The 24,715-nt window shown below is 45.3% G+C and overlaps 1 protein-coding gene across 1 annotated transcript in view; it reads left to right on the top strand.

Annotated features, from left to right (window-relative positions):
• AP3B1 (adaptor related protein complex 3 subunit beta 1) overlaps positions 1-24,715 on the top strand; it is a 322,060-nt gene that overhangs the window by 42,558 nt on the left and 254,787 nt on the right. Inside the window, exon 3 of the mRNA XM_006119130.5 lies at positions 9,497-9,571. Coding sequence (XP_006119192.1) covers positions 9,497-9,571 — 75 coding nt within the window. The remainder of the gene's footprint in view (positions 1-9,496; positions 9,572-24,715) is intronic.

Raw genomic sequence — 24,715 nt, 5'->3', positions numbered from 1 at the left:
AATGTTGGTTTCTCTGTGTTACTCCTTCACTATTTTAACTTGTAAATAATTTGAAAAGCTAGAGTGAAGTGCTATTTTCTTTAAATATCAAGATGGACAATTTAAAATGGATGCAAGTACACAAATGTTTCAGTGACAGATGGTGTGTAATAGTCCTGTAAGTTTGTAGAGCTGTGATTATAAAAGTGCAAGTATTTAAAATATTCTCCCTACTGTGTAACTATTGCACTACTCTAATTAATACCAAAGAAACACTCCAGTTGTTTTTCACAGAGAAGCAGTCTGAAAAGCTGCAGGTATTTCACTTGGAGTAAACTGAAAATGTATTTGAAATGTTTTTCGCTGTGTTTTTGAAAATGATTATAAATCCATAGAATCATAGAGCTGGAAGAGACCTCAGGAGGTCATCAAGTCTAGCCCCCTGCCGAAGGCAGGACCAACCCTAACTAAATCATACCAGCAAGAGTTTTGTTAAGCTGAGACTTAAAAACCTTTAGGGATGGAGATTCCACCACCTTCCTAGGTAACTCATTCCAGTACTTCACCACCCTCCTAGTGAAATAGTTTTTCCTAATATCCAACCTAGACCTCCCCCACTGTAACTTGAGACCATTGCTCTTTGTTCTGCCATCCGTCACTACCGTGAACAACCTTTCTCCATCCTCTTTGAATCTCCTTTCAGGAAGTTGAAGGCTGCTATCAAATCTCTCCTCCCCCCACTCTTCTCTTCTGCAGACTAAACAAACCCAAATCCCTCAGTCTCTCCTCATAGGTCATGCGCTGCAGTCCCCTAATCATTTTGGTTTCCCTCTGCTGGATCCTCTCCAATGCATCCACATCCTTTCTATAGCTGGACACAATATTCCAGATGTGGCCTCACCAGAGCCAAATAAAGGGGAATATTCACTTCTCTAGATCTGCTGGCAATGCTCCTCCTAATGCAACCTAATATTCCATTAGCCTTCTTGGCTACAAGGGCACACTGTTGACTCATATCCAGCTTCTCATCCACTGTAATAGTGAAATAGCATCCATTTATCCAATCCACACTCCCTTAACTGCTAGCAAGAATATTGTGGGAGATCATAACAAAAGCTTTGCTAAAGTCAAAGTATATCACATCCATTGACTTTCCCATATCCAAGGAGCCAGTTACCTCATCATAGAAACTAATCAGATTGGTCAGGCATGACTTGCCCTTCATGAATCCATGATGACTATTCTTGATCACTTCCCCTCTTCCAAGTGCTTCAAAATGGATTCCCTGCATGATTTTTCCAGGACTGAGGTAAGGCTGACTGGTCTGTAGTTCCTTCGATTGTCCTTCTTCCCTCTTTTAAAGATGGGTACTACATTTACCTTTTTCCAGTCATCCGGGATCTTTCCTGATCTCCACAAGTTTTCAAAGATAATGGCCAAAGGCTTTGCAATGACACTTGGATGCATTTAATCCGGACCTATGGATTTGTGTATGTTTAGATTTTCTAAATAGTTCGTGACCTGTTCTTTCTCCACCAAGGGCTGTCCACCTCCTTCCCAAACTGCGTTGCCTAGTGCATTAGTCTGGGAGCTGACCTTGTCTGTGAAGACAGATGCAAAGAAAGCATTGAGTACTTCAGCTTTTCCCACATCATCTGTCACTAGGTTACCTCCCTCATCCAGTAAGGGCCCCACACTCTCTCTGATCACCTTTTTATTGCTAACATGCCTGTAGAAGCCTTTCTTGTTACCCTTCACATCCTTTGCTAGCTGCAATTCCAATTGCGCTTTTGTCTTCCTGATAATTCCCTTTAATTCTTGAGCAATATATTTATACTCCTCCCTAGTCATCTGTCCAAGTTTCCACTTCCACTCTTGGCTAGGTGGATCTCATCTCTTTCTAACAATCCCTGCGCCCGGAACAGAGTCCCATGGTCGAAGAAACGAAAGCCCTCTCTCCAACACCACCTGCACAACCACGCATTGTGGTTGATGTAATTTTGTCCCTTATATTTTTAATTGACACTTGTTTTTTGCTGCTGATTTCAGTTTAAGCTTAAAAAGTGGAACTAGGTTCAAGTTTATTAGCAATTTATATTTAATATTAAATAAGCATTACTGGTTTTTTGAGTGCTAAACATTCTACAACAGTTTGAAAAACTTATTTGCATAACTGTACATGAGATTCCCTAGACGGTTGAGCATAAAGAGGTTTAACCTTTTATTATGCTTGCTAAAGATCTGCATTGGTATTTTCAAAGAAAGAGTAGTCCTATGGCACCTTAAAGACTAACAAATACATATGTATAGTATCATGAGCTTTTGTGAGCAAAACCCACTTCTTCTAATGAGCTTATCTTGAGTGGGTTTTGCCCATGAAAGCTCATGATACTATATATATATATATTTGTTAGTTTCTAAGGTGCCACCGGACTACTCATTTTTTTTAAAAGGTTGTTTTAAAGTTACAGACGAACATGGCTATCCCTCTGAGAAAATGGGTTTTTACAGCTGAGGTTAAGATTGTTCAAGGGGAAGTGAGTGAGGAGAGGAGGTAATCACTTTTTTTGGCTAGAAAAGGGCTAAGATTCCTGCATTTCTTCCTAAAACAGCATTTGATCAAATTCTGGTATTATCCACTATCACTGGTTGCATCTTCCCCCTAGGATCAGGTGACAGGCTGGACTGGGCTGAGCCATTCCCTACTTGTCTTCCCTCAGGCGTTGGGCCCCCAAATATCCCATCCGTTGCTGGGCATCCTTCCCCCCTTCTCAAAAGTCACTACAGAGCAGCACAGGACAGTAGAAATTACATACAGCACAACAAAGCAAACAGTGAATACAGCTTTCCACTACATCACAGCATTATGCACAAAAAAAAAAAAAAAAAATCCCAAAAAACAAACTTAATATTTCTTCTAAAAATCCAACAGAATCCCATGATAACCAACGTAGTTTCCCTTGGAGCCTCATTCATAGTCTTCCTGCTATCCTTATATTTGTCACCTCTAGGAAAAACTTACAGGGAATAGTTGAGGATTGCAGTGGCCTGAAAATGCTCTGAGCTTAGATTTGAAAATGGAACGAGTGAGCAAGCAAGCTAGCAAGTACGTCTTGAAAAAACTTTTTCCACCTGTCCCCTTATTACCTATTTTATATAGAAAATTTGAAAAACAAAAAACAATCCCTCCCCCCAAAACTGTTACATCAGATGAAAAGCATCTGTCTTGAGCAGAGCCTTGTATTCAACAGCATATAGGCATGGATTTCCATCATGCATTCCTTGCAACATACTCCATTCTTGGTGTCTTGAGCAGGAGCTCTTGGTATACAAGGCACACAGAATGTGAGTTTCTGATGACAATGTATAGTAGTTAAATTGGCATATGAGGCCTTGGTCTTGGAAAATGCTATTATATTCTTTTGAGCTAATGATCCATGAACTGAAGAGGATTTACACTCATCATTATGATTTAATGAGTCAAAATACACTCTTTTAAAAGACACTAAATGCATATCTACATGGTACACTGCAGCTATTATGGTTGGTCAGTTAGATAATGCAAGTTATATGTATATTTTCTTGACAGGCTGTAACTATGTAGTAACAATTCAAAACTAGAGGTACAACCTTATCTTTGGTTCTTTAGGTTCAGAAAAGGTTCAGAAAAGGGCAACGAAAATGATTTAGAGGTTTGGAATGGGTCCCATCTCAAGAGAGATTAAAAAGACTTGGACTTCTCAGCTTAGAAAAGAGGAGACTAAGGGGGATATGATATAGAGGTCTATAAAATCATGGCTGATGTGGAAAAAGTGAATAAGGAAAAGTTATTTACTTATTCCCAGAATATAAGAACTAGGGGGTCACAAATGAAATTAATGGGCAGCAGGTTTAAAAAGAAACAGAAGCAAGTTTTTCTTCACTCAGTGCACAGTCAGTCTGTGGAACTCCTTGCCAGAGGATGCAGTGAAGGCTAGAACTTTAACAGGGTTCAAAAAAGAGCTAGATTGATTCCTGGAGGTTAGGTCCATCAATGGCTATTAGCCAGAATGGGTAGGAATGATATACTTAGCCTCTGTTTGTCTGGAAATGGATGACAGGAGAGGGATCAAGTGATGATTACTTGTTGTTGTGTTCCCTCCCTCTGGAGCATCTGGTATTGGTCGTTGTCGGCAAACAGGATACTGGGCTAGATGGACCTTTGGTCTACCCAGTATGGCTGTTCTTATGTTTTGAAAACACCTGTCATAGCAAATTATTTGCCATTATAGTAATAATACATAACTCTTGTGTAGTGCTTTTTATTAGTAGATCTTGCCTCTTTAATGACCAGACGGAAATAGAATTTATTTCTTGTCTAGTTATATGTCATTAAAAGCATAGCCTAACAGCATATTTACTTCGTGAGGAGGACCCTTTTACGTGGCCCATCCTAAGAAAGAAACAGGACAGGGGAGGTTCCAGCAGCCCACCCTTCACTTTGAAGTAGGAATAAGAGCCTCCGGAAAAGGGCGCTTTTTCCGGAGGATCGGGGCCAGTGTAGACGCTCTTTTCCGGCTTTTTTAAAAGCCGGAAAAAAGCGGCGGACATTTTTATTTAAATGCCGCGGGGGATATTTAAATCCCCCGCGCATTTCCCTACTACGACTGGTGAAATTTACATGCCCCTTCCGGAAAAGGGGCCAGTGTAGACGTAGCCCTGGAGTATGTGGTGGATTCCTGATTATCTTGACTAATAGTCAGTGGTGGAACCACCCTACATAACCATATCTAATTATTTTTTGAACTCAGTTATTTTTTTGGCTTTCACAACATCCCCTACCAGTGAGAGGACCACAAGTTGGTTGTACATTATATGAAATACTTCCTTATGTTTGTTTTAAGCCTGCTTCCTATTAACTTCATTGGGAGACCCTTTGTTTTTGTGTTATGTGAAGGGATATATTCCTCCCTGCCATTCATGATTTTACAGACATGTTGATTTCTTTTTATATCATCTTCAATCAGGATGAGGAAGGGTGTATGATAGCTATTGTCTGTCATCTGTCAGTATTCCACTGTATAAGTTTGGATTTCCTGTCTCTAGAACCTGATGTGGTTCTGGGTGACCAGATTCTGATTTAAATATCTCTTGTCCCTGGCTGATGGGATTTAAACTCAGTCCATCTTGTGTCAACCTTGCATCTGGACATAGAAATAGAGCTCAAATATTTTTAACTTTCACATTATTGCTACTTAACTATCCATTACAGAGGGATTAACACCTGTCTAACACAATGTTAGAAATTATTCTCTCAATGGAGATGGAATTTTACATCTTATTCACATGCAGAAATATTTAGTTTAACAAAAAGCTATTTTAAAAAAAAATGAAATGAAGTCTGAAACTAAATTATACTTAAGTGTAACAATTTTCACTTGTAATTATAGTATCAAGTGAGAAGGCAAATGAAAATAAATGTAAAAGTACATTTGAATCACTATTAATTCTTAACTGGAAAGTTACTTGCATATCGTGAGTAGGGATGTTAAATTTTTATTAATCAGCTAACTGAGTAATCAATGGAATTTCCATCGACTACTTGATTAGTCAGTAAGCGGGAGGGGGAGTCACAACGGGGAACCTGGTGTGAGCTGGGACTGCTTCAATCCCCAGCTGGCACCGGGTCCTGACTACTGCGCCTTTGACTTCTAAATATAGTAAGAGTGCTGGGGGGAACCGACTCCTGCTCCCCTCCCCCCCTTTGCTGCCTCTGTTATAGAGGCAGCAGGGTGTGGGGGTAAATGCAACTAGTTGACTTGACTACCTGATAAAGCTAGGCTTATTGGGTAGTCGACTGTTTTACATCCCTAATCATGAGCTGTGTGTACTCCTCCTACTCACATTGATTGTAGTGCTCAGCATCTAAATCTGTATGCTCTTACCCAACAAAACAACTAATAATTTTTCTGGTATTAATGTACTTCACTATTCATAAGTTATAGTTGTTTCCTTTGTTCATTTTCTTTCTGTACAAACACTTTCTTGAGGATTTTTGCATTTAAGTGCATTGTGCCAGGCAACAGCATTTATTTTTGTGTAAACTCTGAATGTGACTCTACTTGACTGTAATTTTTACTCTTGTAGTGCACTAAAAACGAACTCTCATGGGGAAACCTTTTCAAAACTTTATACGTGTTTAATATACCTGGGTTTGGTTTTGGCTTATTCTTGTTGGTAATTTTCAAGATCTATTTTCAGTCTGAAAAAGCTGTCATTACCTAAGTGAATTAAAAACAATTACAACTTAAGTACAGGTTGGACTTCCCTGGTCTGGCAACTTCGGAATCTGAGCTGTCCTGGACAAGGGGAGGTCAGTGCTCCCCTGCTGGCTCTCCCACTCCCAGTCTCCTCTCCCTGGGGCTTCCTGCCCTGCTGCTGGCCCTGCTAAAGCTGTCAGGCACAACTCCTCACCTTGCTGCCTGCCTGCTGCCCCAGAGCATCTTAGGTGTTCCTAGTGGGGACCTCTTGGCCACTACCAGTCCTGCTGCCACAGGCTGTTCCCTGGGGTTCCTGGCTGGGGCCAACCAGCTGCCACCAAAGTGCTGCCTATGTGTGTTCCTCAGCGGGGGCTGTTCTCGCTACCCAGCCCCGCTGCCGCTGGGTATTCTGTGTGTTCCCCAGCCGCGGCAGCCAGCCTCACTTGAGCTGGGGGTTCACCTGTGGAGGTTGTCAAGTCACCCCAACCCCATTGCCACCAGAGATTTCCTGGGATTCCTGGCCAGGGCCACCTGGCTGCAAGCAACTCCGCTGCAGCCAAGGGTTCCTTGGCTGGGGCTGGGACTCCTTGGCCATGTGGCCCTGCAAACGCTGCGTGTTTCCCAGTGGGGTCTGGGCTCCCCAGCTGCTGTCTGGCCCTGCTGATACTGGGGGGCTCCCTGGCCACTGCCTGGCCCCGCTGACACTGGGGGACACTCAGCCAGGCTGGGGGCTTCCCAGATGCTGCCTTGCACAGCTGGGATTCCCCAGCCCCAGTGTTGCTCCTAGGCTCTTTGGTCCAACAACATCTGTGGTCATGAGCTTCTTGACTATTCTAGGATGCATTTCATCAGGCCCTGGTGACTTGAAGAAATTTAACTTTCTAAGTAATTTTTAACTTGCTCTTTTTTTATATTAACTTCTAAACCTACCCCATTTCCACTAGAATTCACTATATTGGGCTTCCCATCACCATCAAACTTCTTGGTGAAAACCAAAACAAAAAAGTTGTTAAACACCTTTTCCAATTCCAAGTTTCCTGTTGTTATTTCTCCCTCTTCACTGAGGAATGGGCCTACCCTGTGCTTGTTTGTCTTCTTGCTTCTAATATATTTGTAGAACCTTTTCTTGTTACCCTTTATGTCTGTATCTTGATTGAGTTCGTTTTGTGCCTTTGCCTTTCTAATCCTGCCCCTGCACAATTGTGTTATTTGCTTATATTCATTCCATGTAATTTGACCTAGTTTACACTTTTTATACAACTCCTTTTTGATATTTAAGATCTCCAAGATGGTCTCTTGCCATACTTTGTCTTTCCCATGTAGTGGAATTGTTTGCTTGTGGGCCCTTAACAATGTCCCTTTGAAAAACTGCCAACTCTCTTCTGTTATTTTAACTTAGTCTTGCATCTCATAGGACCTTACCAACCAGCTCTCTGAGTTAACTGACATCTGTCTTCCTGAAATCCATTGCGTCTGTTTGGGTGTTCTCCCTTCTACAATTCCTTAGAATCATTAACTCTATGATTTCATGATCACTATCACCCAAGCTGCCTTCCACTTTCTAATTTTCACTGGGTTTCTCCCTATTTGTTAAAAATCAAATCTAGAACAGCTCCCCCTTTCCCCCGAATCTTTCTCAACCTTCTTAAATAAAAAATTGTCCCCAATGCAATCCATTAACTTATTGGATAGTCTGTGCCCTGCTGTGTTAGTTTCCCAACATATATCTGGATAGCTGAAGTCACCTATGACCACCAAATCCTGAGCTTTGGATGATTTTGTACATTGTTTAAAAAAAGCCTCATCCACCTTGTCCGTCTGGGTAGGTGGTCTGTAATAGACCTCTCACATTACATGGCCCTTCATTTTTACCCCTTTTGACCTAACTCAGAGACTCTCAACAGGTCTGTCTCCTATGTCCATCCCCTGCTCAGTTCAAGTATATACATTTTTAATATGTAAGGCAACACCTCCTCCCTTTTCCCCCTTCCTATCCTTCCTGAGTAAGCTGTTCCCTTATTATACCACTATTCTAATTGTGAGTATTATCCCACCAAGTCTCTGTGATACCAACTATATCACAGTTGTGTTTGTTTATTAGTACAGGCAGTCCCCGACTTACGTGGATCCGACTTACGTCGGATCCCTAGATACGAACGGGGTGAGGCAACTCCCGCACATGCGCAGCAGCATTCCCGGGGCTCGCTCACCTGGGTCCTGGGATCCTCCTCCTCCTCCTCGGGCCGGCTCCGACTGGGGTCCCGCAGAGCTGCCGGGCAGAGGAAAAGTGCCTCCCCACGCCCGCTGCCCCCCCCCACCCCCCTGCCAGCAACAGGCTGCCCCCTCCCCTGAGCAACAGGCTGCCGAACAGCAGACAAAAGCAGCCTCTCTGCCCCTCCTCCCCTCTATACATGCGGGGCTCCCGGAGCGCAGCAGCATCCCCAGGGCTCGCTCACCTGGGTCCTAGAATCCACCTCCTCCTCCTCTTCGGGTCGGCTCCTTCGGCCCGCCGGCTCCAACTGGTCTCTGCCTGCAACAGCAGCTGGCCTCAGGGACAGGGATCCCGCAGAGCTGCCGGGCAGAGGAAAAGTGCCTCCCCCCCCCCTCGCAGCCTGCACGCCTCCCCCCCCCCCCCAGCAACAGGCTGCCCCCCCTCCTTCCTCCAGCAACAGGCTGCCCCCTCCCCCGAGCAACAGGCTGCTGAACAGCAGACAAAAGCAGCCTCTCCGCCCCTCTTCCCCCTATACATGCTGGGCTCCCTGGGCAAACAAAGACTCCACCAAAACAAACAAAGTGCGTGGCCTCATTGTGTTAGCAAAAAAAGGACCCTCCTCCTAGAACCCTGGGTGGTGTGTGGAAATAAAGCTATTAGCTCAAAGCATGGTGCAGAGCTGTTTGGTATTTGATGAGTTACTCCTTTAGTCCTGAGTTTGTCACAGGGACAGAAATAGATGTGAAATCTTCTGAACAGGGGAACAGACAGCAAAACAAACATTAGAGGGGAGTTAACCTTTCCCTATGCTATCCAAAACTAAAAAAAATGTTTGGCTAGAGTTTCCCCTACAATAGGTACCAGTTCCGACTTACATACAAATTCAACTTAAGAACAAACCTACAGTCCCTATCTTGTACGTAACCCGGGGACTGCCTGTACTTCAAGTTTTTCCTGCTTATTGCCCATACTCCTCGCATTTATATACCGGCATCTAAGACAGTGTTTTGATTTTGATTAGAGTAAAAATATTTTATCTATTAACAATAGTACACTTCTCTTTCAGATGATTGCTAAGGGGAAGAATGCATCTGAGTTGTTTCCTGCTGTTGTGAAGAATGTGGCCAGTAAAAATATTGAGGTACTCTTAAAAAGAACTACACAAGTATACTGTTATGCAAGATTTTTTTTGTTATAAAAGTACCATTTAGTTTTCATTTTAGTGTAAATCACAAAATACCTGTCAGTTGTATCTTATAAGAATTCACCAATGTTTAATCTGTGAGAGCCTTGTAGAAATACTAAAATCTGAGGTAAGGAAATGTACAGTATTGGGCCTTGTACTGTTTTGGTTGAGCAGTGAATTTTTATTTCCTATTTAAGGAAATCATCCTTAAAGATTAAATTAAAGACGTTTTATAGTTTATGGTATATGTTCCTAAGAGTGTGTTCTGTAAACAGAAGACTTCAGTGTTCAGGGTTATCCTAGTAGTGTCCTCAATAACCTTTATGTTTACTTTTACAAAATTATTTTCAACTTCATTGAATAAGCCTTCTGAAATTTCTAACCATTCCAAATTTGTTGTTGAAATGCATTGTTACACTAACAATTTCTGGTCTGTGAGTAGTTTGTTTTTGTTGAATTATTATTAATAATTAAAAAGCTAGAATTAATCATTCTCTTTTGAGCATTAATGCTGACTGTCATTCTTGGGCATGCACTTTTGTAGTTTGTGTAGCCAAGAATCTTTTGAAAAGATGTAAATAGGTGTCTTCTTGAACCAACCAAGAGTCTAGTAATGGATCATTCCTAGGTAACTGTCTTCCTTTTAGTATCTGAAAAGTAAATAAGAACTTTTACCAGTCTACCAAATCTTATCTGCTGTTTCTTTGTATCCTCTAGCATCGTGGTCACCAACAGGTCGATCGCAAGGCCTTGACCAGTCGATCGCGAGGCGTCCTGTCCACCCCGCCCCTATTTCCCTTCCACCCCCGGGAAGCCCCACTACCTATCTCAAGTGAAAATGGAGGTAGTGTCGGCTTCCCGGGGATGGACAGAAGTCCTGCAGCTTAGTGCCACTTCCGGCGATTCCGGAAGTGCACTAGCTGCTCTGCCAGGGGTTCTGCGGGAGGGAGTATTGGCTCCCTGCTCCGTACAGGAGGGGTGAGTCAGCCCCAGGGGTGGGGTCGGTCCCGTAGCAGGCGCGCGTGCGCGGGGCTTCCCTGCGCCGGGGCGGGGGGTTTGGTGCTGGGGCAAGCGTGCGTGGGGCTTCTCTGCGCTGGGGGGGGTCGGTCCCCTGGGCCGGCATGCGCGTGGGGCTTCCCTGGGGCAGGCACATGCTGTTTTCCCTCGGGGGGGGGGGGGAATCCTGGGAGGAGACAGATGTAGGGGACTCTCTGCCTCCACTGGCACCCCACTCCCCAGCCCCCACTCCCCAGCCACAGAACTCTGTCCCCACTCTCCTGTCCCCAGCCACAGAACTCTGTCCCCACTCCTCTGTTTCCAGCTACAGAACTCTGTCCTTATTCCTGTCCCCACTCCCCGAACTCTGTCTCCACTGTCACCCTGTCCCCAGCTGCAGAAACCTGTCCTTTGCCCTCCCAGCACTGTGTTCCCTCTCCCCTGCCCCCAGCCGTAGAACTCTGTCCCCACAAAATGTATAATTATAAATGCTTCATTTTAGATTTAAATAGCATGAATAAAAAACAGACCATTTATTTCATAACTATAAACACACGATTTTAATTTTATATATCGCATAATTTAAAAATAAACTGTTTAAGTGATGCAAGTGATGGACAGGAGGAGATAGCAAGTGATGGACAGGAGGAGAATAGAGAGGGCGGGGCTTCAAGGAAGGGTCAGGGCGGTAGATCTTCGCCTGTTCTGAGATTTAAAAAGCGATCTTGAGTGTAAAAAGGTTGGAGACCACTACTCTAGCTACAGCTTATTCAGTTGTACATAGCTAAAATTGTAAAATTTATTTCAGGAGACATCTGCTTACATTAAACAATTCTGATGCCAAGAACTGGCATCCTTCTCAGGATTGTAGGCTAGGCAAAAAAAGCCTAGGTTTAAAGAATGCCTGTCTTGCATCCCCAAACTTCTAATTTGTGGTCTTCATAGTGATACTTGGGTGAAAGTCAGTTAATCTGTACTACATGTACCTTAAATGTACTAGTTGGTCTGTGGTGATCCAGAGTCTCAGGTCTGGTCAGTACTGATGGAGGAAGCCTTGAGACCATCCAGACAAATGCTGAAAGCATCTATGACTTGGTTCTGCACCATTACTTCTGGGAGATAAGAGAATGAGAAGAAAAAAGACAAGATAATTTCCTTAGCTGAATTTTTAAAAGCAACTAATGCCAAATCTTTGTGCCAGAGCAAATATGTTATGTACCAGGACTCCTCAATGTAGAGGAAAAAAAAATATGTTTTTGGTGCCAAAGATAATGCTCCTGGCTCCAGTGTCCTTTCCTGGGTGCTGAGACAAACACTTCAGTAATACCACTCATCTTGTATAATGTTCTGTGCCCCATATTGATAAAATTGAAAGGCTGGAATTGATACACTCTTTCCTGTCATGAGTATATTTCTTAATTCAGAAAGGCCAGTCTGCCCAACATCTGTCCTGGGGCATAGAATTCCTCTGGAGGCTAAGATTTAGATCCAGGGACTTGCAGCTACCCTCTCTAGATTTTCAATTATATTTTTCCTAAATCTGTTCTTGGGGATAACTAGTTCCACCTGATGCTTATGGAAACTGTTTGAGTCTCATGGATATTTTAGGCACTTCAGCTGTAGATTTTAGCCATTTAGGAAACAAGTGGAGCTGAATTACTTGTTGCTGTTTCTTAGCATGGTATGATTCTAATACCTGTAAAGTCTGTGATCTAATTCTCCAAACTGCTGGTACCATCCACTCCTCCTAGGGTTAAATCAGAGTCCTTGATGAAGGAAAAATTTCCCTGTGGAACAGGACAAAGATCTGTGAAGGTCAGTTGTGGGCTGCTCACAGGCTGCATGCGGCCCATTGGGGCTTTGCCTGAAGACTCTCTGTTTATACCCCTTCCCTATGTGCCTCTTGTGCACTGGGGCACCGGAGCCCTGAACTTCCTGCACCTCCCCTTCCCTCGCGGCACTTTTAGAGCACCGCAAATTTGCTGATTTTGCTTTATCCCTGTTCTACTTTCTTCTTCCCAGAGCTGGACAACTGCAAACAGCTGATTCATAGCAGTTCCAGGTTGGGGAGGGGAAGGAGTAGGGACAGAGTGCAAATCAGTGGATTTGCGGTGCTCCAAAGTGCTGGGCGGGAAGGGAAGGTGCAGGAAGCGAAGGGCTCTGGTGCCCCAGTGCACGTGAGGTGTGTGGGAGAGATGGGCACTGGGGCCTGAAAACGGCAGTTGAGACCCCACTGGACGATGGGCTGCTGCAGCCCACTGAGATGAAGGGCCAGTCATGCTGCCCATGCACTGTTCGTGGTTGCCTACTGCAGGTGTAGGTATATCTAAATAATTTCTCATTTATAGCAAAGGGTGTCATGACTTACACCGGAGATAACTTTCTGGAAAACATTCAAATCATTTCAAAATCATCTCTGCAAAACTGGGTATACTGAACTTTGAACTCTCTCAAAGCCAGGGAAGTTTTGAAGGCTTTGACTTCTTGAGGCTACATTAACTGAGCTGGAGAGCAGTGGCCACTAAGGCCTCATGGACTCTGCCAAGGATTCATGGATTACACCTGTGACATTTGCTGGTCAAGTGTCATTTAGATAGGGGAGCTGGTGGCTGCTGCAACTGTGTAATATGGGAATAAATTGTGCTTGGAACCTACAGAAACTACCTATTGCAGTGACAGGCTGGGGAATTGGAAGGCTTTACCCCATTTAGTACTGGCCCCTCTCACCATGAGTGCTGGTCAATTCTTCCCCTGTCATCTCCTTCCCAGTGATAGCCCCTGTGTTCTCCAATGATACCCCTTATGAGTAGTGACATATCCCTGTTAGGGCTCTGTGCCCAAAGTTCCTCTATCTGCTTCATCTTTCAGACAGTCTCTTCTTGACCCAGTCCAGGAACAGGACTCTCCAATCTCCTTGTGGTCCTGGAAAGATGAGGTGAAGATCACACAATGCAGAGAAAAGGGTAGTGGCAGCCCCTCCTGCTAGTGCAGGGGTAGGTAAAATACAGTTTGGGGGCTGGATTCGATCTGCCAAGGCATTGGATCCAGCCCATGGTCAACCCTGACGGGACCCTCAGGCACTCAGCTACTGTGGTTTAAAGTGCAGTCCCTATGTTTCTCTGTTTTGTGGGGGGAGGGGGACAGGGGAAGCTTTGTGTGTTCTTGCCGTCCCCTGTGAAACTGCCAATCAGTAAGAGCTGAGAGATTGGCCTGGGAGATGGGGGAAGTGCAAGCCTCTTCTCCCACCTGGAGTTGAGAGCCACGTGGAGGGAGCAGGCTGCATTTTCAATGCTCTGGGGCTGCAGCAGGCAGGGAGCCCCACCTGCCTTGTGGGTGCTGCAGGGCTACTGGCTGGGAGCTGCTTAGGTAAGTGCCTCCCAGCCAGAGTCTGCCTCTGGCACCCCAACCCCACCTGCATCCCTACTCCCTCCCCCAGGTCACCAGCCAAGCCCTGTGCAACCCCTGCCCCAGGTCACAACTCCCTCCCAGACCCTGTACCCCCTCCTGTATCTTCTCCCAGGCTCGAATATTTTCCTGCACCTAAGCACCCTACCAGACCCAGCACTGCATTTTCTTGACCCAGGTCACAGTCCCCTCCTTCACTCCAACACCCTCTCAGATCCCACACCGTCTCCTGCACCCCAGTCCCTTACTCCATGCATTCTTCTGCACCCAACCTCCATCCTAGACCACACGCCCCCTTCACAGAAAAGTGAAGCCATTGACCACTTACCAAAATCTTTGAGTGGCTCCCCACCAAAAATTATTGCCCACCTCTGTGCTGGTGGATCTCTGTCTTAAATGACTGGGATCTACTCTTTGCTGGGTCCTAGCACCTGTGTGCCACCTCTGACAGCAAATCGAATTCTTCTTCGAGTGGTCCTTGTGGGTGCTCCACTGTTGGTGTCAGGTTCGTCCCAGCGCCGCAGGTCGGAGATTTGCCGTAGTCAGCTGGACCGCGCATGTACGATTAGCGTCTTGTACCGTTCGCGCCCTTCAATCGCTCCCGGTCCAGCTCCTGCCAATTCCTCTCAACCGTCTTCAGTTGCAGGTGGAGCATAGTTCGTCTCCTCAACTGGTTTGCCTTTCTGTCAGAATTAGTTAAAAACTGATAGATAGTTCGAAGTCTGTTCATAGTTTTAGTCATTAGTATAGTTATCCATTTTCCTTCAAAAAAACAACCAACCAAAACCTTTAGAGTTTATAGTTCAGTGTTGTCCTCTTACAATCAAATATCTAAAAACTAAAATGATGCCTGGTCCTCCAGGTTTCAAAAAGTGTTCAGTGTGTCACGAAGCCGTGCCTGTGTCGGATGGCCCATGCGGCCTGCATTCACTGTCTGGACAAGGCGCACGTCCCTCAGAAGTGTGCGCAGTGCTTGAAGCTTACTGCTCAAGCGTGAAAGGACAGAGAGATGCACCTTAAAATGATCCTCTTCAATAAAGCCCTACAACCCGCGGACCCCACCCTGCCAATCAGTTCAGAGTCCGAAGAGAATCAGGGCGTCCCCCACATGATTCCTATCTGCTGGGCCTGTAAGCAGGGTCAGCAAAGGGGACAAGCCCGGCACGTCTGGCATTCCCCCAATGATGGCAAAGACCTCTATTACATCAAAATCCGAGAGGTCCGCCTCATCGGTACTGATACCGTTGGCACCGAGACCTTCACCGGTGTCGAGGGAACAGCCCAAAGAAACAGCAGTACTGCAATTATCAGAGCTGTCTTCGCCCTCGCCGCCATGAATACCAGGGTACCCACCATCACCAGCAGGACTATGCGCCTTGATGCCATCTTCGGTGCTCCGTGCTTTGGCACCAACCGTGATGCCACGATCTCAGATCCCGTCAGCAGTGCCGTGCACCTTGGCATCGGCCACTGTGCCGCATACCTTGACATTGGATACGGTGCCGCGCATCTCAGCGCTGGCCATGGGTGCCGCACATATCAGCTTCCATAAGACGGAACCACATACGGAGCAGATACCAGAAAGAGCTCAGAGACCCGTATCAACAAAAGCGGCACAGAAGTCGCATGCTCAACGTGTATCCATCTCACCATTCCTGAAATTCTCCCTCACATCCTCTTCATCACCGCCAGTGCGGCTTTCTCCTACGAGATACGGCTATTATCATCGCACTGCTGATTCTCTAGGCGTGCCACAAGATGTTCACGCAGAGGGGCACTTAAGGAGTACTAGGGGCATTGGGATAGGCGAACATTCTTATCTCCTTCTTTGAGGATGTCCCCACACTTGCCTCATTCTCTCAGGCGGTCTCCTCATCTGTTTTATTACCACCATCATGGCAGTGTTATATCTTCGAGGCATTTGTCACCGGCTAGATCTGACCATGATTACGTTTATTCCCACAGGCCACGTTATTCGGCTCCTCACTATTATAGATCACACTCCTACAGATGATCCCCATGCTGTTGTCACTCACCAAGGTACCAACATGCTTAAGTGCAATCTCCGCCAACTCACCGACCTCTGACCCCTTCTGAACAGAGCCACGCTTCACAGCCCCAACAATTGGAACTGGAGGAGGGACAGTTATTGAAACCAAGAAACATCGCCGACAGATCCCTCCTCATATGCCGACAAGGCGGTGTTCCTGGGAGACATGTCCCCCGCCGGACAACCTGAAGCAATTTCAGGAACTATTCAAGCACATGGCAGATTCATAGCAGGTGCAGCTAGCAGAGGTACAGACAAAGCAGTACCGTCTGCTCAAAAATTTACATCCCCAGCAGAGGGCAAAAATTGCACTTCCAATCGATGAAGCAATCATGGAGGCTGCAGAGGAAATCTGGCAAACCCCAGCATCGGTGGCACAACAAATAAATGGGCGGACAAGAAATATTTTGTTCCTTCCAGAGGCCTCGAATTTCTCTTTAACCATCCCCAACCAAATTCTCTGGTGGTGGACGCAGCTCAGCACAGGGCAAAGACACCCCAGTATAGAAACACAGCAACGGATAAGGACAAGAAGAAGCTGAATATTTTGGAAGGAAGGTGTGCTCATCAGCCACCTCGCTTTTACGTATAGCAAATTACGCGGCTTTGCTGTCAAACCATAATTTTGACAATTATTCAAAGTTAACAGAATTGCTTCAACACCTCCCTGATTCAAAAAATCTGTGGTACAAGAGGGTTACACAGCAGTGAGAGCGGGGTTAGAGATTGCTCTAGATGTTGCTGATACAGCTGCCCTATCTACAGCCACAGCAATCGCTATGAGACTATCTTCGTGGCTCACCTCGGCTGCGGTTCTTAAGGAACTACAGACAAAGGTAGAGGACCTCCCTTTTGAAAAGCGCAAGCTCTTCACAGACAAAACTGACGAGGTCTTACATTCGGGCAAGCACTCTCGTATGACATTACGTACCCTGGTTATGTATACTCCCCCATAGAGGAGGAGAAGATACTACCCACATCAGAGGAGGTATGACTTTCAATACCAGAGGCAACAACTCCGCCCTTATGACCAGTCTAGGCAGAAGCAGCGAGTACAGCACAGACGTCCCCAGCCATCCTGAGCGACCAACCAGCTGGGGCCAAAACCAGCAGGTTTGATTCATCGGTCGAGGGCATGCTCACAGAACACATTGTCGGTGCAAACCTCTGTGCCCATCTCTTATTCCACCATCGCCTTCGGCCCTTTTAGTCGGCCAAGGTAACAATGGACCGATGGGTCCTGGAAGTCATGAAATCCAGGCTTAGGATTCCATTCTCTTCCATCCCTTCTCTCTCCCCACCAACCCTGTCCCTCTTTTCAAAATGGTGACTCTCACGACTATATCATCATCACTCAACAGATACTGGCTTGTAGCCCTCGAGTTACAGGACACCTACTTCCACATAACCATTCATCCAGTGCACTGACGATTCCTTTCTTTTGTAGTTGGCGACATGCATTTCCAGTATCACATACTACTATTTGGCCTTGCATCTGCCCCCAAAGTTTTCTCCAAAGCACTCTGTGGTGGTACACATTTATGTCGCAGAGACGTTGTCATATTTCCTTACCTGGATGACTGTCTCATCAAAGGAAGCTCACGACAGGAGACATCGATTATGGTCAACCTGGTCAAATAAACCTTCGAATCCCTCAGGCTCATAATCAATGAGCAGTCCCCGGTGGAACCAACTTGGATCATAAACTTTATAGGTGCTAGACCCAACTCGATCAACGCACGGGTGTACTTACTGACAGAGTGATTTCAGGACATAAAAGATCTTGTAAACATTCTGTTACAGGCCCCGACAGTATCAGTGCTTATTTGCCAGCAGTTGATGGGTGCCTGCAGTGCTTACTTGCCTACAGTCGATATGACTATGACCACGTTCATGGTGAGACATACCTGACTCCATTTCCAATGCATGCAGCATTGGTTAGCTTCTGTATACATTCCAACCAAACACGACATTCAGAAGATAGTAGCACCTCCACCTTATATCCATATCTCTTTGTTGTGGTGGACCAACCTGTGAAATCTGATGGCAGGGGTCCCCTTTCATCATCCACAACCAATTTTTCGACTAACAGAAGATGAGTTCCTCATAGGCGGGGTGTACACATGAACGGCAGGAGTATTAAAGGCAGATGGTCACCTACAGAAAGGACGTTGCACATAAATCTTCTGGAGCTGAGGGCAGAGTTGCTTGCATGCAGGCATTTCCGCGATTATATATCGGGATCGACTGTCAGGGTACTAGCTGACAGTGTCTCCACAATGTTTTATATCAACCGGCAAGGGGGAGCGAGGTCTCGATCCCTCTGTGCTGAGGCGATATGATTGTGGAATTGGTGCATCAGAAACAACATCGACCTAGTAGCATCCTACATACCAGGCACCAGTAATACGATCGTGGATGACTTGTGCAGACACTTTCCCCATGATCACAAGTGGGAGATATGTGCAGACGTTCTTCGAGGCATTTTCTGTCAGTGGGGAACTCCTGGAATAGATTTGTTCACCATGAAAGACAACACTAAGTGTTGTCACTTCTGTTCCAGAGCGGGCATTGGAGAAAGAGCCATATGGGATGCGTTCCTAATCAGTTGGAGAGGCCCACTGCTTTATGCATTCCCCCCGGCATACCTCAAGTACTAGAGAAGATCAACACGGACTCCACATGGGTGATCCTCATAGCCCCAGCATGGCGAGGCCACCACTGTACCCATTTCTTTGTCTAATGTCCCTGCAACCTTCTTATCCCCTCCCCATCCTACCAGATCTGCTCTTTCAGAATCCCGGTCAGCTACTCCATCCCAGACCAGAGATATTACATTTAACAGCATGGCTTCTGACTGATTCAAGGCATCTGAACAGCTCTGCTCACAACAGGTTAAAGATGTTTTAATGCAGTGGTCCCCAACGCAGTGCCCGCGGGCGCCATGGCGCCCGCCGGGGCATTGGTAGGTGCCCGCCGACAACCCAGGCTGGCCCCACCCCCCCCGGCGCGCGGCGCACTGGAGGCGCCGGCCCCAGGCGCGCGACATGCACCGGCGCCTGGTGCGCGGCGCTCAGGCGGCCCCAGCCCCGGGGCACATGCGGGCACGCGGCGCCGGTGCCGGCCCCAAGCACGCAGCTCGGGCGGCGGCGCCAGCCCCAGGCCCACGGCACAAGGGGCTCGGGCGGCCCTGGCCCTGGCGTGCCCCAGGACGCGCGGCCCCGCCCCCGGGCGCCCGGGAGCCCATAAAGGTTGGGGACCACTGTCTAATGCATAGCAGAACACAATCTTCCCACACTACCTACTTTGCAAAATGGCACCGATTTACACTCTGGTGCTCTGACAATCGACTTGACCCCGCCACATCACTCCTTCACCAAAACCTCAACTACGTCCTTTACCTCCAGCGGGCAGGAATCTCACTTTCGTCCCTGAAAGTACATTTAGCTGCCATTAGTGCATTTGCTCACCTGATCACTAAAAGGTTCATGAAAGGGTTAACAAACCTCAGTCTCCCGCATAGACCACCTCCCCCCGTTCTTGGAATCCAGACCTCGTATTGGATATCCTCATATATCCCCCGTTCGAGCCATTAGCCACGACCTCTTTCAGGATGATCACAATGAAGGTGGTCTTTCTCCTGGCAATCACATTGGCATGTAGAGTTAGCGAGCTGGCCACTTTGATGGCAACACCACCATTTACGTCGTTCACCAGAGACTCAGTCATATGGCGTCTATACCCGGCCTTTATCCTTAGAGTTTTTCGAAATTTCACAGAATGAACCCATAGTACTGCTTTCCTTCTATCCGAAGCCTCACACACTTGAGGTGCGGCAAGCACTCTCTTTCTATATGCATAGAACCCAAGACTGGCGTAAAATGGACCGACTGATAATAGCAACCTCAGGGCGTTCCAAGGGCTGTGCTCTGTCCAGCCAGCACATCTCAAAGTTTACAGTGATATGCGTTACCACTTGTCACAACATCTGCAACGGACCTCTCCAATCTCATCCAAAGGCCCACTCTGCAAGGGCAGTGGCTATTTCAGCAGCATTCATCAGAGGAGTCCCATTGAATGATGTTTGTAGAGCGACCACCTGATCATTGAACACAACATTCATGCAGCATTATGCAATTGCACAGTGTTTGGTCGCAGATTCCACTGTGGCTTCAGCAGTGCTATCCGTTAGTGTCAAACCTAGCTCCAGGGCGCATCCGAGTACTATTGTGTAGTCACCAACAGCGGAGCACCCCTGGGGACCATTCGAAGAAGAAGTTACTCACTTTGTGCAGTAACCATGTTTCTTCAAGATGTGTCCCCATGGGTGCTCCATGTCCCGCCCTCCTCCCCGCTCCGGAGCTCTGTTTCTTTCTCGTTGCAGATAGCCAAGCGGCGAGAGGAACTGGCGGGATCCAGATCACACGCAATCGAAGGGCACGAATGGCACAAGTTGCTAATCGCGTATGTGCGGTCCGGCTGACTACGGCTATGGAAAATCTCTGACCTGCGGCACCGGAACGAGCCTGACACCAACAGTGGAGCACCCACGGGGACATAGCTCGAAGAAACATCATTACTGTACAAAGTGATTAACGTCTTCTTTTGGGGTCTGAGAGTGTTGGACAACCCATATGACCATCAGGTACCATCTCTCCTTCCCCCTTCCATTCTGTGGTATCCCCTCTAATGGATGTGCCCAAAATTGTAGCACTTAGAGGAGCTTTATTGTGGATTCTATCAAATGTAACTTCATACATCACTGACAGCAAACTGTTTTCTGTTTTGAAAAGTTTTGTTTCTTTTTGTAATGGGGAGAAACATAAAGATCTTGCGCAAAAGGGGTTTTTTTGCGCAAAATGGAAGTGGCTACACTGCTTCTTTTTGCGCAAAAACCCCGTGTGCAAAAAGAATTGGCAGAAGATATGCTAATGACATCATGACTCATGCTAATGAGTCCCTCATTAGTGTATTTTCTGCTGCAAAAACTTGCAGTGTAGACATAGCCCTACTGTGTTGGTTTTTTCCTCTTCAGTTGTGCTATAACCTTTAAAGGCAGAGGTAAATTGACCCCCTACCCTTCCCTTATGTGTATTCTACTTCCCCCTGACATTTCTGTTACACTGAATGTGATATTGTACTGTATCAGGTAGGCTTATTAGTAATCACCCATGAGTTCCAGTACTCATGAAGTTGTGGCTGAACAATGATTGTGGGACAGATGTGGATCTAGTATCCAACAAAATAGTTATTTCCGATTATTTAAATTCCCAAAGATGCTCATACATATGAAATATATTACCATACGACCAATGGTTTAACAGTGTAACTCTGTCATGTGGCATGATCAGACACCTATTTAAGGAACATAACAAATTATCCAGAACTACAAAACACTTGATCAACATCACTATCGCTTACATCTGTCTTGGATAGAATGAGGTTAAGTATAAAAGTAGATACATGTGACAAATGTAATATTAATTTGGTGGTACTTTCACCTGTTCAATAGCTGGATTTAGACACTGAGAAGTCTGATGCCCCTCACTGTTCCTACATTTATCTGTGGGGGTCTTCTCTCTAGCTTGATAATCTTCTATGTCAGCATTGATCATGGATTTTTTCCCCCCATGGACAGCCGATTTTTTTTCGGAATATAAGCTGCTTTCATCTGCTGATACTGTTCTCAGTGTAATCTTCATGGTCCCCAGGTGCAGATTCAGAGTTTATATGTAGTCCATGTACAGTGTCAATGGGCAAATGTGCAGGTCCTTTATATAATAAATAGAAGGGTGAAACCCCCGGTGCCTCAATTCAAGTACAGTTATAGGTATAAATTATCTTTCTGAGGGAGTCCTTTCAGTTTGCTTTTGTTCTTCTGGGAAAGTTCTCAACTTAGCTAGCAGAATTTAGTTTAGGAATTTTACTCACTCATTGCCCTGATTGTGTGAGATGTTAGTTTTACAGTAATGCTGTAACCTTCTGAATAAATTATTTTCTAACTTTTGTCCTTTGTTCATGACGAATAGTTTTGGGGAAACCAAAGTAATTAAAGACTTTGTCTGCCAAAGTCTTTTCTGAATTGATGGAGGCTTGGACAAACCTAGTGAAGTTATTCTCTATGACTAAGATACAGTCATATCTTCCTTTGCTTTATCGTGCACAAAAATCATTTACTTTGTTATAATTGTGTTCAGTTAAATGGAACTCTAGTAGGCTTGGCAGTTTGGCAACTTTTTTTTTCCATATCTGGAGGCATTCTGGCGAGAGCATCTACCTCAATGTTAAATTCGTTTTGAGTTGCCATACACTTAATGGGGGATATAACATCCATGTCCAAGTCCTCTATTGCCAGCAAGTACAGCTGCAAACTAAAATACCTTGCCATCTCTTTGTATATCCAAGGACTATCAGTTAGCCTAAGAACATCTTTATGTCTTCTGAACAGTTTGACCATTTTTTTCCATATCAGGAGGTATTCTGGAGAGAGCAGCTACCTCCATGTTAAATTTTGGTTGATGATAGCTAACTTTGAAGTTAGTTGAGCTAATTCTGCAATCCACAAACGTGCTGTGAAGTTCAGCCTGGTAAAGGTGAATATGTAGGTCAACTAGTTACTTTCCCTGTAAACCATGAAAGATTGTGCATAGTTCAGGTAATCATAAGTTGTTAGTTACAGCCCGTTTCAAGATCAAAAACTCGAGTTTTTCTGAGTGAAGATAATTTTTCTCAGCTGCAGTTAGTGTTCTTGACATCAGTTATGGTTCATTCTGTTTACCTTTGTTATATTGGGTTAAGATTCCCTTATTGGAAGCATCTAATGTCCAGTAAAGAGTAAGGCAAATCAGGACAGGCTTACTTGGTGGTTTGAGGCTGTTTTTCTTAGTCTGGATAGCTTGCTGTTTAAATGATGTGAAGGCTTTGATATGATATCTGAATAGAGCCATGTAATGTCGATGGAAGGTCTTTCCTTGATCTAAGACTGATAATCAAGATTTCTAATCCATTCGCAACATCCTGTTTTCAAGGAACGGGTTGCCCGTCTAATACAGTTTTCTGTTGAATTACTGATAACTGATAAAGTCTTAGATTACCATCTCTTTTCCAGACAATACCACTGGTCACACTTAAATTGATTTTTGTGAACCATACTCTGTGTAGGAGATGCAAAAAGAGATAAAGCATTACCTCAAGTATCTAGTGGATGAAGCATTGAGATGTGAATCTTCTGTATGGCTTGTTGGTCCTTCTATTTGATGTGTATCTGCAGACTTCAAATCAATCCCGTATCTACATTTCTGGAGAGGCTTTGGTTTCTTGTCTCAGCATCTACCTTTCTTTTGTATCTCAGACAAATGGCTACAGTTGATTGCTGATTCCAACAGAGCTTGATTATCTTTTCTTCTTAGGGGCTATTCTCTGCTGGAGTTGTCCCTAGAATGGCTATGTCTATTGCTTTTTCACTGTGTTCCCTTTTTCCTCTTTTAGCAGTGCTCCACCTCTCAAAAGATAGGGCACAGGTAAATTAACCCTCCCATTCTCTTATGAAGGCTACATTCATAATCAAATAACTCTTCTCATACGTTTACCTTTGAGTGTGTTTTGTTTTTAGGGTTTTTTTTAAAGGCAATTATTTGTGCTCAGACTTCGTACTGTGGATAAAACACTTTTCCTTAGCTTCTCTTCCCATGGCTCAAAACTAAAATTCTTCCTTTTGCTCAACACAGGTTTTTTCAGATTGAAAAGGATTTGGGGCTTGACTAGTTTCTCCTATTTTATAGAGCTCAGTTGGAGCACTGGAGGAAATGTTTAGGTTGCAACATAGCTATGTTTCACAGCTATGTAATTGGCACTTCTTGGTTGTCTTCTATTTTTATCTTAACTGAATTCTCAAAATTATATTTTACTCTGTTAGTGTCTATTTGAAATAGGGTAGGTAAAACTTTTGGCATATTGATCTTGCTTTATTCCAGAAAGCAATAAGCAAATTGACTTAATTCTGTAAGCATTCTGTATAGAAGAAAAATATATATCCCTGTAGAGGTTGAAACTCTGTAATCCAGACTTCGGTAGTCTGGCAACACCCTTCGTCTGGCATCGTTGAGCTGACTCTGTGGGGTCAGGAGCATTGCCATACTAGGAGGTCGAGAGAGCACAGCTCTGGGTGGCAGCAGATGATTAGGTGGAGCGCAGAGCTTTGGGTGGCAGTGGAGCTGCTGGGGAGTGTGGCAGCAGGAATGGTGGTGGGGGGAGCGGAGAGGAGCTGCGGGAAGAGTGAAATGGAGTCCCCCCCTAGGGAGAGCGGAGCCCCAGGCAGCAGCGTGGTGGCCAGGAACAAAAGTGGAGCCCCTGGTGCATTGACTTCTCTCAATCTGGCAAATTCCCTAGTCTGGAACCAATCAGGTCCCAAGAGTGCTGGACCAGGGAAGTTCAATCTGTACTGGTTACTGCAACCACAAATGTTTTAGTTCGTTTTTATGAAATGTTTTCTTATTCTGTAGATATCTTTGCTGCCTAAACATGTTCTTAAAATTGTGATCTATACTACACACTCTAATATGAGGGGAACAGCTATAGGGCATGTTTATTTCTCTTATGAGAATTGAAGGGCACTTTATTGTTAGAAAAGTGTATGTAAATTTCATTTT

Source organism: Pelodiscus sinensis, chromosome 6, assembly GCF_052426305.1.
Source record: "Pelodiscus sinensis isolate ZL-2025 chromosome 6, ASM5242630v1, whole genome shotgun sequence".
In the NCBI taxonomy this organism is placed as follows: domain Eukaryota; kingdom Metazoa; phylum Chordata; order Testudines; family Trionychidae; genus Pelodiscus; species Pelodiscus sinensis.
Note: the sequence above shows the minus strand (reverse complement) of the source record. Positions and strands in the feature narration are given on the sequence as shown.